Here is a 17,777-nt window from a genome sequence, read left to right as displayed (position 1 = left end):
TTTGTATTGGTCTTTTTCCCCCTCCATTTTCCTCCGATTTTCTCCCATCCCAATGTTAGTCGTATGCCAATTCCCAGTCCCTTCCTGGTCGCTTACCCCCCACAGTCAGATCATCTGGGAGAGTGGAGGCTACCACGTGCTTCCTCCGACACACGTCCAGCCAATCACCGCTTCTTTTCACCTGGCAGCGCGGATTCTTATCGAGGGGGCGTAGCGTGTGGGAGGACCACACTATCCCCCTCGAGTCCTATCCGCGCTTAGCAGGCGCCCCGACCGAACTGTAGGAGTCGCTGTTTACAACGACCCGGACCCACCCCGCCAGCTTCTCCCACCCTCTAATACAGCCAATTGTATTAGTGCAGACGGCCAGCCAAGCTGGTGACATAGCTGTCAACATTGGCAGGAGAAAAAACGTGCACGTTTTAGCCCCGCCCCCTCCCGCCCGGCCCCGCCCCCTCCCGGCCCCGCCCCCTTCCAATGGAGCTGCCTCGTCGCTGCCATCTGCTGCTGGTCAAAACCTGTATTAAGGAAATTCACTCTATTATTTTTAGAGCTGGGCCGTTAACGGCGTTAACGTGCTGAGTTAACGCTATACTAGTATCGCGCGATAATATAATTAACGCATTAATCTAAAAAAAAATTAAAATACTTTTTTTTTTTACATTTTTTTTTTTTATCTTTATTTACCCAGGGTAGGTTCGCTGAGCACAGATGCTCTTTTTCAGGAACGCCCTGCTTCACATTCACACAGTTCCATTCACACCTGGGAGCTGCCCATTACAACCACAGTTGACACCATTGGCCACTGAGCAACTCCACTGGAGCAGTTGATTCAAGCCATGTCACATAGTTCAAGTTTGAAATGATTCTTTCTGTTTTGCTCCTGAGAGTGTGCTAGATACTGTACTGTACTGGTAATATTATTTATTTGTGTTAACTTCTGAATAAAACAACTTATTAAACACAAGTACATCTTATTGAACATTATTTTGATATTTCATTACCAATTATCATAGCAAAACAGCTTTTTCAAACAGTCTGTAATGTGTTTTGGAAACGGAAGATGGGCTCATGGTGTAATGGGCCACCTGGCCTGAGAAACATAAGGAGGAAAGAAAAAGTAAGGACTTACTTCTGGTCATTATTTGGGTAGAACACACATATTTTGAATGCCTTCGGCAGGTTTTTTTGTTTGTTTTTTGAGCCATTTTAATCTAGATTAATCTAGATTAAATCCAGGATTGCAGATAGATTAATCTAGATTAAAAAAAATGTATCTATGCCCACCTCTAATTATTTTACAGATTACTTTTGTTTTCCTACTTTAAGTGTAAATGCTATAAAAATACAGTAAATTACCTTGTATCAAAATATTAACCATTAAATAAAGGTTGTAATCTGTAAATGTATTTGATTTTACTGTAATTTGACAGTATTTGGAAACCATTGATGCCAGACATTTAGTTTTCTTGCAGCTTTTTTTCTTACAGTGTACAGTCAGTAGGGATGGGTACCTTTCACATTTGAATCGATACCGGTACCCAACGGTACCTTTTTTCGGTACTTTAAAAAAAATTAAAAAATAAATAATTTTTTTTTTTTTTTATTAATTTATTTTTTTTACTTTTTTTTTTCATGTCAACGTTCACACGCACAATATATGCTTACCTAGGATTTGACTTGATTCAACAACAAAGCAGTCGGAGCAATGACAAGCCGAAAACTGTCGAAATTGAATTTACCTACCTCAGTCGTAAAAAAAAATCCAAACTTCAAATAACTACAATTTCGACAGTTTTCGGCTTGTCATTGCTCCGACTGCTTTGTTGTTGAATCAAGTCAAATCCTAGGTAAGCATATATTGTGCGTGTGAACGTTGACATGAAAGTTGGTGACGAACGCAATCTCCGCTCGGCCACCTAACCGCCCCCCGCTTCCCTATTTTTAATGTGGAGTGTACCCAGATTGTTCTGTGAAACAAACCATCTGGCAGCATCAGGTTAAAGGGGAACTCCAACATTTTGGGAAATTAGATTATTTAACATCTTCCCTGGAGTTAGACAAGAAGATACATACCTTTTTTGTCTCTGTGCGTGCATTTTAGCTTTGGGAATAGACGCTCCGTTAGCATAGCTTAGCTTCATCACTGGAAGTGAGTAGGGGCCGGAGCCTTACAGTGCCTTACAGTGTATTGCAAGGTCTGACATTGACCAAACTTGATATGCATGACCTTGGTGGGCTCTAGGTCAACTCCTGAAAAGGGGGTCAATGTCAGACCTTGCAATCAAAAGTTAGGGGGCACACTGAAATTATGGCAAGGGTTATTAGCCCCCTAACTTTTGATTGCAAAGTCTGACATTGACCCCCTTTTCAGGAGTTGACCTAGAGCCCACCAAGGTCATGCATATCAAGTTTGGTCAATGTCAACATACACAGTCTGTGCTGGCTGGGGTCGTAGACTTGGTGGGGTCGTACTGTTATGGTTTGTAACCGACCCCAATCGCACAACACAAGACAGGTATGATGGTTTGCCAAGAAACAGATATTTATTGAACAACAGGGAAAAACAGGGAAAAGGGCACTGTCCCTTTAAGGGAGAATCACAAATACAGGAATATAATATGAGGGGAAGGAAAGGTGCCTTTAAGAGGCGGGCAGGAAAAGGGAACACTATGGGAAGGTAAGGGAACGCCTAAGGGAAGGTTAAGGGAACGCCTTGGGACAGAGGAACTAGAGACTAGGTAAACAAGGGACAAGGAGAACTAGGGAGAGAGGACTAGGGACTAGGAGAGCTAGGGATAGAGGACTAGGGACTAGGAGAACTAGGGAGAGAGGACTAGGGACTAGGAGAGCTAGGGATAGAGGACTAGGGACTAGGAGAACTAGGGAGAGAGGACTAGGGACTAGGAGAGCTAGGGATAGAGGACTAGGGACTAGGAGAACTAGGGAAAGAGGACTAGGGACTAGGAGAGCTAGGGATAGAGGACTAGGGACTAGGAGAACTAGGGAAAGAGGACTAGGGACTAGGAGAGCTAGGGATAGAGGACTAGGGACTAGGAGAACTAGGGAGAGAGGACTAGGGACTGAGGGGACTGAGGCCCGCGGAGGCGGGCTGGGGAACAGGGAGGAACTGGGAGGACTGGTGGAAATCATCTGGGCCGCTCTGCAGGACAGAGGAGATAGTTAATGCACAAAGGGAAAAAACAGAGCAGGTGCAGAACAGTCCAAATAACAAAGTGAACAAAGTAATAATATCTTCGTGTGACAAACACACAGGGGGAGATGTAAAGTCCAAAAATACTATTCTAAGTGAGAACCAAAAACAGAGGCAATACGCTGGGAGAGTGACATCACAATCTAAACTCACCAGGCGTATGCGTAATGGTACAGGAAACGCAGCGGGAAGGGGGCAAGGGGCATTACGCTGAGTGAGTGACATCACAATCAAAACTCACCCAGGCGTATGCGTAAAGGTACAGGGACAGCAGTGGGAACGGGGGCAAGGGCACTACGCTGGGTGAGTGACATCACAATCAAAACTCACCCCGGCGTATGCGTAATGGTAAGGGGACAGCAACGGGGCGAGGGCATCGCCACCGGGTGGCTGGCTGTCCGAGCCGAGGAACAGAGCGCTGGAACAACGGCGGTGGCGAGGATGTCGTCCACCGGGGAGCCGCTGTCGGAGCCGAGGAACAGAGTGCGCGCCACACCCTGGTGTGCGCGTCGGAACAGTGGCGGTGGCGAGGATGTCGTCCACCGGGTAGCCGCTGTCGGAGCGAGGAACAGAGTGCGCGCCACACCTTGGTGTGCGCGTCGGAACAGTGGCGGTGGCGAGGATGTCGTCCACCGGGTAGCCGCTGTCGGAGCGAGGAACAGAGTGCGCGCCACACCTTGGTGTGCGCGTCGGAACAGTGGCGGTGGCGAGGATGTCGTCCACCGGGTAGCCGCTGTCGGAGCTAGGAACAGAGTGCGCGCCTGTGCGCTGGTACGGAGGAGCGTGCCAAGCTCGAAGGTCTGGAAGATGCGCGTCAGTGCGCTGGTACGGAGGAGCGTGCCAAGCTCGAAGGTCTGGAAGATGCGCGTCAGTGCGCTGGTACGGAGGAGCGTGCCAAGCTCGAAGGTCTGGAAGATGCGCGTCAGTGCGCTGGTACGGAGGAGCGTGCCAAGCTCGAAGGTCTGGAAGATGCGCGTCAGTGCGCTGGTACGGAGGAGCGTGCCAAGCTCGAAGGTCTGGAAGATGCGCGTCAGTGCGCTGGTACGGAGGAGCGTGCCAAGCTCGAAGGTCTGGAAGATGCGCGTCTGTGCGCTGGTCTGGAGTGGAACACTGGAATGCCTCCAGTAGAGAATTAGTGAGCGCAGAACAATGTCTCCTCCACAGGCTACGGCGACAGCAGATGGAGGCTGGAGCAAACATCTCAAGGCTGGAGAGATCCATCTTACAGCATTGGTAGACCAGAGGATCTCCCGAAAGAGTCCAGGCGTTTAGAGAATATGACTCGGCAAGTATACAACACGACCCCACGCCAAAACGAGGGGAAGCGCCCTGGTATTTAAAGCCCACAGGGGGACTAATTAGCCTGCCACCACAGGTGCGAGAGATAATAGAATATCGAACAGGTGTGGCCACTAAGGGTAAGGAACGAGAGGGTGGGGGCTAGAGAGAGTGAGTGAGAAGGGAAAATAAACAGTATAGAAGGGAAATAAACAGTATAGGCTTAAAGAAACAGAGAAAAGGTAGTGAGCAGCGGGCAAAACCTCACATCTGTGCCACAATGGGTAAACTGTACAGTCCACAATCCTCCAGAAAGTGCTTCACATGCCCATAGAGTGCATTTGCGTCTTGCCCTTCAGAACAATTCACGAATCCAAGAAATCGCTCTTTTGTTTTCAGTCCCTCTGCGTATCGCACACACACGGTCATTTGCTCCTGTTTAAATGACCGCGCTTCATCCACAAGAATGGTGTAAAATCCATTTTCCTCAATACTGCGAATGATTTGGTTTTTCACATTTTTGGCTGCAATATCCTGCAGTTCATTTTGAATGTCGTGGCAGGTCATGTTGAAGGGGCTGTTAAACCTCGCGCAGAACGTGGCATCGCGCTCTGAGAGCAACTCACAGAGCTCTAAAAAGTTCCCACGGTTTGACGAACTCCGACTCTCATCACGTCCTCGTAGAGCAAGCCCTTGTTTGCCACAATACAGTACCAGCTTAACAATATCAGCGGCATATTCCCTGTTGCACTTAACAGTTTCCATATGAGCGGTACTTATCTGTGCAGCAACGGAACCAGTGGTTTTGGATTGCAGAAAATAATTCCATTGCTCCATACACTGCCGATGGGAACAGCATTCTGTGTGTTTCTGTAATTTGAATGAAATGTTTTTCCAGTCGCAAACACCATTCACAAAAGCAGGATCGTTATTGGCACTGTTGCACTGGAAATGGCGGCAGGCGAAACAGAACACAGCATCTTCTTCTTTGCTGTACTCTAGAAACTTATACCTTTTAAAGAAGTTTGATGAAAAGGAACGTTTCTGTTTCCCAAAATATGTTTTAGGATATTCTGGCAGGACTGGCTGAGAGGGGCCAGTGTTTTTTTCTCCCAAATCAGTGTGGGGTGGATTACCTGAAGCCTCAGGTGATCGGGTCACGGTGTTATGCCCAGGGGCAGGGCTCGCTGTGGCTTCACGGATGCGATCTTCTAGAGCTTCTGAATTACTGTTATCTTCTTCTTGCTCCTTTGTCTTGAAAAAATTACGTATATCCATCTTGCATTTGTGCAGCCGTTGCTGTGTGCTGTGACCTGGAACCAACTGGCGACTGCATTCGAATTCAGATGTTTATACAAACGGATGCGTGCGATGTGATTGGTACAGACTGGATGCGGTCTGGAATGTCAACTGCCCATTGACACCTCCGTCGGGGCGACCCCCCCCCCCCACACACACACACAGAGTTTCAAGTTTCAAGTTCAAGTTTAGACACAGGCTGCCTAATTCTGCAGTATGCCCATATATTATTTATATATAAATGCTAAATATTTACATCAGACATGTACAGACAATGTACAAACAAACAATAATTCTACATATTAGGTACAGGCAATCATATGGTGTTAGAGTTCTGCAGGGATGTTGTTGACAAGTTATTTTTTAACCATGTTTTGAAGTGGGGGTGGGTGGGGGTGGGTGCCTGCAGGGCCGTCTGGAATGTTAAGTGTAGAGAGAGCTATAGTCTTCCTGGGGTCCACACAGAAAGACAACACAAAACACAAAACATAACAACATGAGATACATATGACAATCACAATTAACAATGATAATCTAAAAACAGTAAAACATTGTAGACATCATTAGAATCAGAATATTTTGCTCACATATTTAAGTAGTGCATTCTCAGGTGGTATTTGAAAGACACTTTACTATTCAATTTACTTTTGTTCATTGGGCAGTTATTCCAATGATTGATGGCACGATAAACAACAGTCCTCTTTAAAGCATTTGATTTTGGACGTGGTAACATAATCTGTCCATCATCGGCTGACCTAGTAAAATAAGAATGAACCTGACTGCATCTGACAATTTGTTTGTATAAGAAAACAGGTTGAGATGAAAAGACAGTGTTCCTGAAAAATTTAACTGTGTTGAAAACCAGCCTATTCTCCTTAGTGTGCCTTTGACTCAAAGGCTTTGAGGTGCTTTGGTATAGGTGCAAGCATATTCATAGTACCCTTGAATGAGTGCTCCTGCCTGCAGTCTTCAGACAGTGTATTCAGGCCGTCTGGAATGTTAAGTGTCACCACACCTATCCATTGACGGACCCCAGCCCCCCCACACACACACAGGTACACAGGGGGAAAAAAATAAAGATTTTTTTTTTTTTAAATAAATAAAAAATAATGTGTCGACTGGTCTGGGAAGGCACAGCCTGCCCCAGCCTTATACACCCGCCGCCCATGGCAAATATACAGTACTGTTACCCATAGATCCTAACAGAGAATATACATGGGGAGGATAGTATACTGTACATAAATACCCCCCCAAGGACAAGAACATGGGTCTATGTGGGTCTCAGAGGGTTACACCCTGGTGTGCAGGACAACGGGCTGCTTTTGAGTTGAACAAGCAGAAAGAAAGCCCCACTCAGCATCGCTGTGGTGGAGTAGAGACGCGCGTCATAGAGCCGCGGCTGCCGCAAGGTAGGAGAGTTGTCGGAGGCGGCAGCGCGCATCCGCACACAGCGCGCATCTCAGTCACTCTGCTCATCATCTCACAGCAGGGTTGTTGTTGTTGCCCAGGAGACGGACACACCGCAGTTACAGTATTTCCTCAAGTAATTCCTCTCTCTATATCTCTCTCTCTTTCTCTTATCTGACTCTCTCTCTCTCTCTCTCTCTCTCTCTCTCTCACTCTCTCTCTCTCTCTCGCTCTCTCTCTCTCTCTCTATCTCCCTCTCTCTCTCCCCTCTCTCCTCTCTCTCTCTCTCTCTCTCTCTCTCTCTCTCTCTCTCTCTCTCTCTCCCTCTCTCTCTCCCTCTCTCTCTCCCCCTCTCTCTCTCTCTCTCTCTCTCTCTCTCTCTCTCTCTCTCTCTCTCTCTCTCTCTCTCTCTCTCTCTCTCTCTCTCTCTCTCTCTCTCTCTCTCTCTCCCTCTCTCTCTCAGTTTATTTTAATCTCACTTGGATAGCACCGCTCGCGTCGGGGGTCCCAAGATGAACCAAACGGCCAGCGTGTCGCATCAGGTGAAATGCCAATCAACCAAGACCATCAAGGTAATGTCGGCTGTACCGTCTTCAGGGGCTGCTGCTGGATGTTCATGTTGCACAGAGATAAGTTATAAAAACCCAAACACTGTAGTGTATAGATGCACTATAATAAGCACCACCACAGAACCTATGGTGTTGGTGGCCAGTTATGCGCATTGACGCGCGCAACACTTTGGATTGGATTTGGGCGGATTGTGCGATTATCTTTCATATTATAATGATGATTAGAAAGTTTGATGTTTTGACGTGTGACCTGGACGGTTGCTGAGTGAAATGGACCGTGCACCGCTTGTTGTCACCCATCCAGCGGAACCGTGTCGTGAGATCTAGAGAGTTGTTACACATCCATGGTGCAGTGGTGGGTCATTTACATTATTATCACGTTGAGTGCGGGAAGTAATAAGCGGTGAACTATTATGAACTATGTTGATGATTTGCAGAAGTGCAGCACACCTGGAAACAGTGCATTGATCACCAGTCACCGTTTATATCTCACTCTGAAATATTAAGGGTTGGAATATATTATATATTACACACCTGTCTCAGTTGAGACACTGCTGGCATGAGAGACTTGTCGTGGGGCTTTTGCTCAACTTCACTGTCGGGATGAGGAGGACTCGGGACTGGGCTCTGCTGCACAATGGGGTCGAAACCTTTTGTCGTCAAACTAGCAAATCAATAGTAATCAATGCACATCATCAGAGCAGCTGCAGCAGCGGTTTGAAAAATATGAGCAGGGACGTGCGCAGACATTTTGGGGGGCAGGTGCTCGAACCAAATATTTTGGGGGGCAGGTGCTCGAACCAATATACCATATTCTTCTTCTTCTTCTTCTTCTTCTTCTTCTTCTTCTTCTTCTTCTTCTTCTTCTTCTTCTTCTTCTTCTTCTTCTTCTTCTTCTTCTTCTTCTTCTTCTTCTTCTTCTATTTGTAAAACATGTTTTATTATTGTGTTTTACTGTACTGTCTGGCAGTTTACCTCCAGCCTCTCTATCTCTCTCGTTCTCTCTTTCGATCTCTCTCTATCTTGCTATACTTGTCTTGCATTATTGAGCCCTCCATGTCTAGATTATGGTAAACAGCATGACGTAAGTGGAGACACCAGACCACATTATGAGTTGCTTAAAGCAATCAATAGGCTGAGCTACAGAGAAGTCTGCACCCTGCAGGCGAACTTACAGGTTTTCATTAAACAATCATCAATAAATTGCCAAGCAATAGAGAAGTCGACTCTCCAACAAGAAAGAGGTCCTATAGGCGGCTGGTTGACGCAGCAGGAGATTGTGCTCGTCACCAATGCGAGAGACTCCGGTCTCGAATCCGGGTGTCAGCATTGCCTCCGGCTTGGGCCAGCCGTCATACTAACTCGGTTGGCTGAGTTAGCGGGAGGGAAGTTGATGGGTGGTAATCTGGTGTTGTGGACAGCGACTCCTACAGGTCAGGTCTGGGCGCCTGGACAGCAAAAGACAGGAAGTGGTGAAGGCAGCGTGACCTCCCACGCGTTACACTTCACCAATGAGAGTCCGCGCTGTCAGGTGAAAAGAGAGCCGCTGGTTGTCTCTGCATGTGTCGGACGAAGCATGTGGTAGACCTCAGGGCTCCATTGACCGACCAGTAGGGGGCACATGCGCACAACGACCAGGTAGGGGAGGGGGGAATTGGCATAACGACTAAATTGGGATGGGAGGAAAAAGCACAGAAAAATCAGGCGGAGAAAAAGAGGCTAAAAAAAACAAAAACAAGAAAGAGGTATTCGTCTCTTACCACCTCTCCATAGAAGGGCTGATTGCTTCAGTGAAACACACACACACACACACACACACACACACACACACACACACACACACACACACACACACACACACACACACACACACACACACACACACAATAACACAATAACTATAGAAAATGAGCTGATGGTGACAAGGACTTAGATACACTGTAGAATAGATTCAAGATTCAAGATTGTTTATTGTCATGTACACAACAGACAGTTTGCCATACAATGAAAATCTTACTTTGCTTGTCCACACTTCACTCCTTCACACAAAATCACACAAAAAAAAAAGGTAAAAATAGATAAATATAAGTATACAAGGCACAGTGAGTAACATTGCACGTTCCGATTCAGTGTTTACAATATAAATGGAGGTGACAATTGACTGACATTGTAGGCTGTCAGTCAATGAGGACCTATGCGATTCAGCGCACCCTAAAGTACGCCAGCAGACAAACTGGTATCATCACTGCTTGATTTCACATACACACACGCACGCACGCACATGCACGCATGCGCAAATACGCTTTCACTTTCACTTTCACAATAGCAGGATACCAGGGGGGAGGGATTGTAGAGGCGTCGCCCTGGATTCGGAGACTTTTCTTAAGATATTAATAATAAAAATAATAATACTTTTTTTAAAAGGGAGAGAGAAAGGGCACTTTCTCTCTCTAGAGAAACACAGCAGGTGCTCACGCATCCTTTGAGGTCTATGTGTGCACGTGCCTGACATCAGCAGATCAATAATCAAGTAATAAAACATATTGCCGTCGAAATGCCGATATTACATTGTTTATTCTAGATGTGCTGCAACACTTCTCACTGTCGATTTTGACCCTCATTACTATTGGAGCCAGTGATGTGAACTACCTGCATTGTTCACTACATTGTGAGGTCTGCGGTCAGCTGTAGGGGGGGGGGGGGGGGGGGGGGGGTGCATCTCTTGTGGATGTGCGCACGCTGTATCCTCTCATGTAGTGTATGTGTGTGTGTGTGTGTGCGTGTGTGTGTGCGTGCGTGCGTGTGTGCGTGTGTGACTCAACAGGGTTATCGATTGAGCCGCGGGTGCTTCATCACTACTCAACCTCTCGAGTCCCACGAGAGAGATTTAACCCCCGAGAAAATGTATTGACCTTCCTCCCAAACTGCTCCAGACGCTGTGCTTCTGGAATGCAATGCTGAAGGTTTTGAACAATTATTAGAACTATTTATCTCAGCTTCTCCGGGTGCCACGTTCCTTCCGGGAAGTGCGTAGGCCTTGCCACCCATTAACCCCATGTAAGCGCTCACCTTGTTTGTAGTGCTAAACCTATATTTTATACTATAGCTATGGATCTAATAACGCCGTCGATTGTCAGTGGGTTTATTCCGGTCAACGTGCAAAAAACAGATACTTTTTTTATCTATACATTTCCGTTTTATACCGTGGTGAATATGAGTATAGTTGTAGGGTGATCCTGTGTAATCCCAGGGAACTCCGTCAAACAGCCCTTTAGTGAAATCCACTTATCAAGTTGCCATTTTTTCGCCTGATTATCGAATCATCCTGAAATCAACGCTAGATTATCGGTATTATGTTTATTATTATAGTAAGGGGACGGGGGGAAACTGGCCCTCCGTGCATCTATCGCAGGCAACGGCACGCACACACACACACACACACACACACACACACACACACACACACACACACACACACACACACACACACACACACACACACACACACACAGGCTGCAATTGCGGGAAAAACAAATTATCGGATCAACGCAAGATTGGTAATATATAGTCCTTACCTTGGCTCTGATGTACTGCAAAAAGAATAATCAAATGATCTGATCGCCATTCCAAATATTCATCGCGATCGTTTGTCCGATGTTATCCAGCATTGCACATAAACGGGTGGGCGGATGAACTCGTCGAGGCAACCGTGGTGACCGCTTGACTTGCCGGAGTGTTTAGAACCCACCCCCACGCTGCAGCTCGGCCGAGGAAACAAACCACATTGTTTCAAATGGAGTGTAATAGCGGCCGCAAGGCGTTAGGTGGCGGTATCGCACCGCTGCGGTCTCAGACAGAGTGTCACCCAGTCCTACAGCACAGCAGGATGAATTATGAATGGAAATAGCGAATAAAAGAAAAACGGATCCAATAACGAGTTTACTCGTTGTTTGGCGTCCAAGGATTGGCGGGCTATAACGAGTTAATTAGTTTTTGGCGCATAAGCGGTTAATGATGCCACTATTTACCCCTCAGGTTTTACACGCATATAGACGTTTCAAATGGGGGACCCTGGTGTAAACAAGACGAAAGTCTTTCTCTGGTCTGCATCCCCTTAACAATTGTGTGTATTGAGCCGTACTGTATTGTACCCATTCTGCAATCTGTTTATAACATTTTCAATCAATCAATCAATCAATCACAATTTCCCGCAATTCAGAATGAAGCAGTGAGTTCAATCTCCCACTATAGCTCCTTGTGGGTGCTGTTTACTTCGCCCATGACACTGGTCCTCGCTGAAAGGTGACAGACAAAACATTATGTCAATCATGTCGGTCTATAATATGAAACACTCCTGCTTAGCGCGCCTGGACTGCAGGGTCTGCACCTTTTTGTTTCATGGATTCTTGTGTCCAGCTGTGATTCTGTGGGCTGAAGGGGGCGGGTCACGTGGGAGTTTCTTGGATCTAGTCAAGAGTGAAGCAGTTTCCACCACTGGTTTCATACAGGAGCTGTTCTAGAGAACAGATGAGTTGTTCCAGAGAACATTCGTTGTTCCAGAGAATATAGCAGGAGTTGTTCCAGACAATAGACCAGGGGTAGTTCCAGAGAATATAGCCAAGATTCAAGATTCAAGATTCAATAGTTTTATTTCAAACCACAGTGTTAGTTTGGCTACATTTACCATTGTCCGGCAAAACAACATTGGAAAATAAATTAAATGCCAGAGTTGTTCCAGAGAATATAACAGGGGTAGTTCCAGAGAATATAGCCAGAGTTGTTCCAGAGAATATAGCAGGGGTAGTTCCAGAAAATATAGGAGTTGTTCCAGAGAACAGAGGAGTTGTTCCAGAGAATATAGCAGGAGTTGTTCAAGAGAACAGAGGAGTTGTTCCAGAGAATATAGCAGGAGTTGTTCCAGAGAACAGAGGAGTTGTTCCAGAGAATATAGCAGGAGTTGTTCCAGAGAACAGAGGAGTTGTTCCAGAGAATATAGCCAGAGTTGTTCCAGAGAATATAGCAGGAGTTGTTCCAGAGAACAGAGGAGTTGTTCCAGAGAATATAGCAGGAGTTGTTCCAGAGAATATAGCCAGAGTTGTTCCAGAGAATATAGCAGGAGTTGTTCCAGAGAACAGAGGAGTTGTTCCAGAGAATATAGCAGGAGTTGTTCCAGAGAACAGAGGTGTTGTTCCAGAGAATATAGTCAGAGTTGTTCCAGAGAATATAGCAGGAGTTGTTCCAGAGAACAGAGGAGTTGTTCCAGAGAATATAGCAGGAGTTGTTCCAGAGAACAGAGGAGTTGTTCCAGAGAATATAGCAGGAGTTGTTCCAGAGAACAATCCAATCCAATCCAATCCAAATTTATTTATAAAGCGCTTTAACAGCCACAGGGGCACAAAGTGCTGTACAGAGGAGCATATTAAAACTATTAGCAGCACTAAAAATAGATTAAAATAAAACAAGAGTACCAAAACAGAGATAAAAAACATTAGGTAAATATAGGCAGCAATACAAGTTAAAATAGATCAGAGTACTTAAAAAAAGAAATATTTAAAAGCAAAGGTCACAGTAACAAAACGATACAACAACAACACAGTAAGACAATAAGATCATAAAATCAACAAGCTACATGGTGTCGAAAGCCAGAGAGAAAAGGTGGGTCTTAAGGAGGCCTTTAAAACGGGGCAGTGATGAGGCCTGCCTAATCTGCAGTGGCAGCTCATTCCACATTTTGGGCACGGCAACGGAGAAAGCACGGTCCCCCCTGAGCTTACGCCTAGTTGTAGGCACTACTAGGAGCAGCTGGTCAGCTGACCTGAGAGAGCGAGAAGGTGTATAGACCTGCAACAGCTCAGAGAGGTAGGGTGGAGCAAGGTCATGAAGAGCTTTAAAAGCAAATAAAAGAATTTTAAAATGAATCCTAAAGTGCACTGGGAGCCAGTGGAGTGAAAATAAAATCGGTGAGATGTGGTCGTATTTACGAGTGCCAGTTAAAAGACGGGCAGCGGCGTTCTGCACCATCTGAAGGCGAGCCACTGAGGATCCACTCACCCCTATATAAAGTGCATTGCAGTAATCCAGCCTGGTAGTCACAAATGCATGGATTACTGCTTCAAAATGCTGGGCGTGCAGGATGGGCTTAATTTTGGCCAGCTGCCTCAACTGGAAAAAACTTGTTTTAACCACGGCCTTGATCTGGCTGTCAAATTTAAGGTCTGGGTCGATCTTTACACCTAGGTTCTTTACTATTGGTTTGACATGTTGTGCCAGCGAACCCAGATCTAGCAGTGAGGTCACAGCGGGGCCACCAAAAACCATGACCTCCGTCTTTTTGTCATTAAAATAAAAAAAATTCAATGCCATCCAGGATTTAATGTCATCGAGGCATTTGGTCAGCGGGTCTATGGAAAAAGAGCCAGACTTTTTTAGTGGCATATATATATCTGGCTGTCATCAGCGTAGCAGTGAAAAGGAATGCCGTGCTTTCTGAGGATGGAACCAAGGGGCAATAAATAAATAGAGAACAGGACGGCGAGAACAGAGAATATAGCAGGAGTTGTTCCAGAGAACAGAGGAGTTGTTCCAGAGAATATAGCAGGAGTTGTTCCAGAGAACAGAGGAGTTGTTCCAGAGAATATAGCAGGAGTTGTTCCAGAGAACAGATGAGTTGTTCCAGAGAACAGATGAGTTGTTCTAGAGAACAGAGGAGTTGTTCCAGAGAACAGATGAGTTGTTCTAGAGAACAGAGGAGTTGTTCCAGAGAACAGATGAGTTGTTCTAGAGAACAGATGAGTTGTTCTAGAGAACAGAGGAGTTGTTTCCGAGAACAGATGAGTTGTTCCAGAGAACAGAGGAGTTGTTCCAGAGAACAGATGAGTTGTTCCAGAGAACAGAGGAGTTGTTCCAGAGAACAGAGGAGTTGTTCCAGAGAACAGAGGAGTTGTTCCAGAGAACAGATGAGTTGTTCTATCTAGAGAACAGAGGAGTTGTTCTATCTAGAGAACAGAGGAGTTGTTCCAGAGAACAGATGAGTTGTTCTATCTAGAGAACAGATGAGTTGTTCTAGAGAACAGATGAGTTGTTCTATCTAGAGAACAGAGGAGTTGTTCCAGAGAACAGAGGAGTTGTTCTATCTAGAGAACAGATGAGTTGTTCCAGAGAACAGAGGAGTTGTTCCAGAGAACAGATGAGTTGTTCTAGAGAACAGAAGAGCCTGGGCCCTCATTTATCAATGGTGCGTACACACAGATATGTGCGTAACCCGTGCGTACGATCATTTCTAAGCAAAGTGTGGGACTTATCAATTTGAACGTGTGCTTGACTTTGTGCGTATATTTACGCACAGCTCCGACCGTGCGTACCTGGCGCCCGGTGGTAGAATATGAATATTGCAACGCGGAAATAAGCTTCCGTGCATTAGTTTCAACACTGCGGTGTTCTGTATGACCCGTAATTCATTATAGTTCATTGTAAAATAGCGACAGTAGTGTAATTATTGTCAAACCCTATAAGTATAGCATTTGGAATAGGTCTTTCTTTCCGAATGAATGCAGCATGGTTTATATATAGGGTTATTGGAATACTATGGGGTGCACTGACTGCGCTCGCGGGGAACTGTTTTCAGAGATAGCAGATAGGAATGAATGAATGAATGAGGGGCAGTCTAATTGCAGAGAGAACATAATATTAACTAGAGTCCGCTATACCCGAGACACCTCCTTCATTTGTACCGCAATTTGAGACCGAAATTGGAGCGTGGAACAAAACGCACAAATGCCACCCCATGCACATTCAAGTCCACTCCACCCTCGGGTCTTTGGCCACCGGCACGGTCCATCGTGATATTGGAGATGGATCGAGCAATAGACTGTTACTGTACCACCCATGTAGCTGTCAAAGCTCCATCACAAATGCAGTTATGTGAATAGAAAGGGATTCCACTCAGTGATGTGCATTTGCCTGATACATGTCGTTGCTGCATGCCGGGAGGAAGGCAATGCTGCATGTTTTCAATTCATTAAATAAAAAGGATACTTTTTGCAAGGGTTTACTGACTGTCATACAAATAATCAATCAACTACATACTGTAACTTTTCAGTGCACGTTTTGGTTGGTGGGGAACACTGTACACCTGTACAAGCAAAACTGTACATTGGAATATTGACAAAACCATGCTTGGTAATTTACTGTACATTGGAGGGGGTTGGGTTAGGACATTTACAGGGGCCAGTTTTGAAATGCAGATTCATTGTTCTTGTATATGCTCTCGTATTATTGTTTATATAGGCTACCTAATACCGACATCAAAATAGATTGTATGCCTCTACAAATCATATGCAGGTAGAAAATGTACGGAGAACTTTAATCCCTGGGTATTAATCGAACGAAACAAAGAAAAGGCATATTCCAGCATGGTTATTAATGACACCAATGGCAAACAGTGGTTAACAGTCTTTATTAGTGTTTGCGCTGCCCAGGCAGCATCTATACTTTCTACAACGGAGCTCGGTTTCCGGGTTCCTCCGATTGGCCACGACGCCCACGTGACCTCCGCTAGCACGCCCCCTTCCTGCCGCGCGCCGCGCTGCGCTCGCCAAGCTCCTGCCACGCCGCGCTCCCGCCTTCCTCAATGAAATGGAAATCGATACTTTACATCAGGGTGAACGCTGGCTGTTGGTAACACCACCCACTTCAATGACAGGCTCTCATATTTGCAAATGCATAAACTATTAAAAAAATATACCGTTAACTGGAATATGTTGTTTCTTTACACATATGTTGGATTATGTAATTGGTTTGTCATGACAAACCAATAAAATCGCTACTTTACATCAGGCTGAACCCTGTTATGCTGCCACCACCCACTTCAATGACAGAGCTCGGCGCATTACATCAGGCTGAACGCTGTTATGCTGCCACCACCCACTTCAATGACAGAGCTCGGCGCATTACATCAGGCTGAACGCTGTTATGCTGCCACCACCCACTTCAATGACAGAGCTCGGCGCATTACATCAGGCTGAACGCTGTTATGCTGCCACCACCCACTTCAATGACAGAGCTCGGCGCATTACATCAGGCTGAACGCTGTTATGCTGCCACCACCCACTTCAATGACAGAGCTTGGCGCATTACATCAGGCTGAGCGCTGTTATGCTGCCACGGTGCCACCACCCACTTCAATGACAGAGCTCGGCGCGGCAGGAGCTTGGCGCTTGAGGAAGCTGGCGAGCGAGGCGCGCGGCAGGAAGGGGGCGTGCTAGCGGAGGTCACGTGGGCGTCGTGGCCAATTGGAGGAACCCGGAAACCGAGCTCCGTTGTAGAAAGTATAGACGCGCCCAGGCAGCAATGGTATTTAGGAAGTTAATAGATATCATATCCGACATCACCGTACGTGTACATGTCTGTCAGCCTGTCGCCTATTTCTCCCATAACACGCTTCGCTCGGCTTAGTCCACTTTTCCACATTTCATGGGGGTGTTTCATTACTGTATATGGTTAATTACGGGCGGTTCTATATGCAAATACTTAAAATCGTGCACGAGCGCGGAGCGTAGAACAAATGGTATTTATCAACACGGAGTGTGCGTAGAACCTGTGTACGCACGTGTGATAAATCCAGATTTTTCTGTACTGTACGTACACACATTCTAAATTCTGTGCCTAAGAACGAAAATAGAACACTTTCTAAGCATTGTTGATAAATGAGGGCCCTGGCATTTTGATTTGATTTGATTTGATTACGGATCCCCATTAGCTGGTGCCATACAGGGCTGTACGCTAAGCTTTTTCACTAGGGGCACACTTGCCCCTAAATGAGAAATTTAGGGGCAAACAATATTTTTTAGGGGCAAATTTTTAAATAACAATTTTATCATTATAGTAGGGCTGGGCGATATGGCCTCTAAATGATATCGCAATATTTTGACATTTCCTCTAAAGCACTTAAAAATGCTTGATTTAACCCTTTGATGCATACAGTCACGCCAATATGATGCTTATAATAAGTC

General features: G+C 45.8%; 1 protein-coding gene across 1 annotated transcript in view; it reads left to right on the top strand.

Moving 5' to 3' along the window:
• Positions 1-7,238: 7,238 nt before the first annotated feature.
• Positions 7,239-17,777, top strand: part of dpp10 (dipeptidyl peptidase like 10) — a gene marked incomplete at its 3' end in the record, with an annotated part of 1,190,700 nt that continues 1,180,161 nt past the window's right edge. The window contains exons 1-2 of the mRNA XM_084314814.1: positions 7,239-7,334; positions 7,686-7,770. Of these exons, the coding sequence (XP_084170940.1) occupies positions 7,711-7,770 (60 nt within the window). The 5' untranslated portion in view covers positions 7,239-7,334; positions 7,686-7,710. The remainder of the gene's footprint in view (positions 7,335-7,685; positions 7,771-17,777) is intronic.

This window comes from Notolepis coatsorum (genome assembly GCF_963971535.1).
Source record: "Notolepis coatsorum genome assembly, chromosome: 5".
NCBI lineage: Eukaryota > Metazoa > Chordata > Actinopteri > Aulopiformes > Paralepididae > Notolepis > Notolepis coatsorum.
The sequence above is the reverse complement of the archived record's forward strand: the minus strand, read 5'-3'. Positions and strand labels throughout refer to the sequence as shown.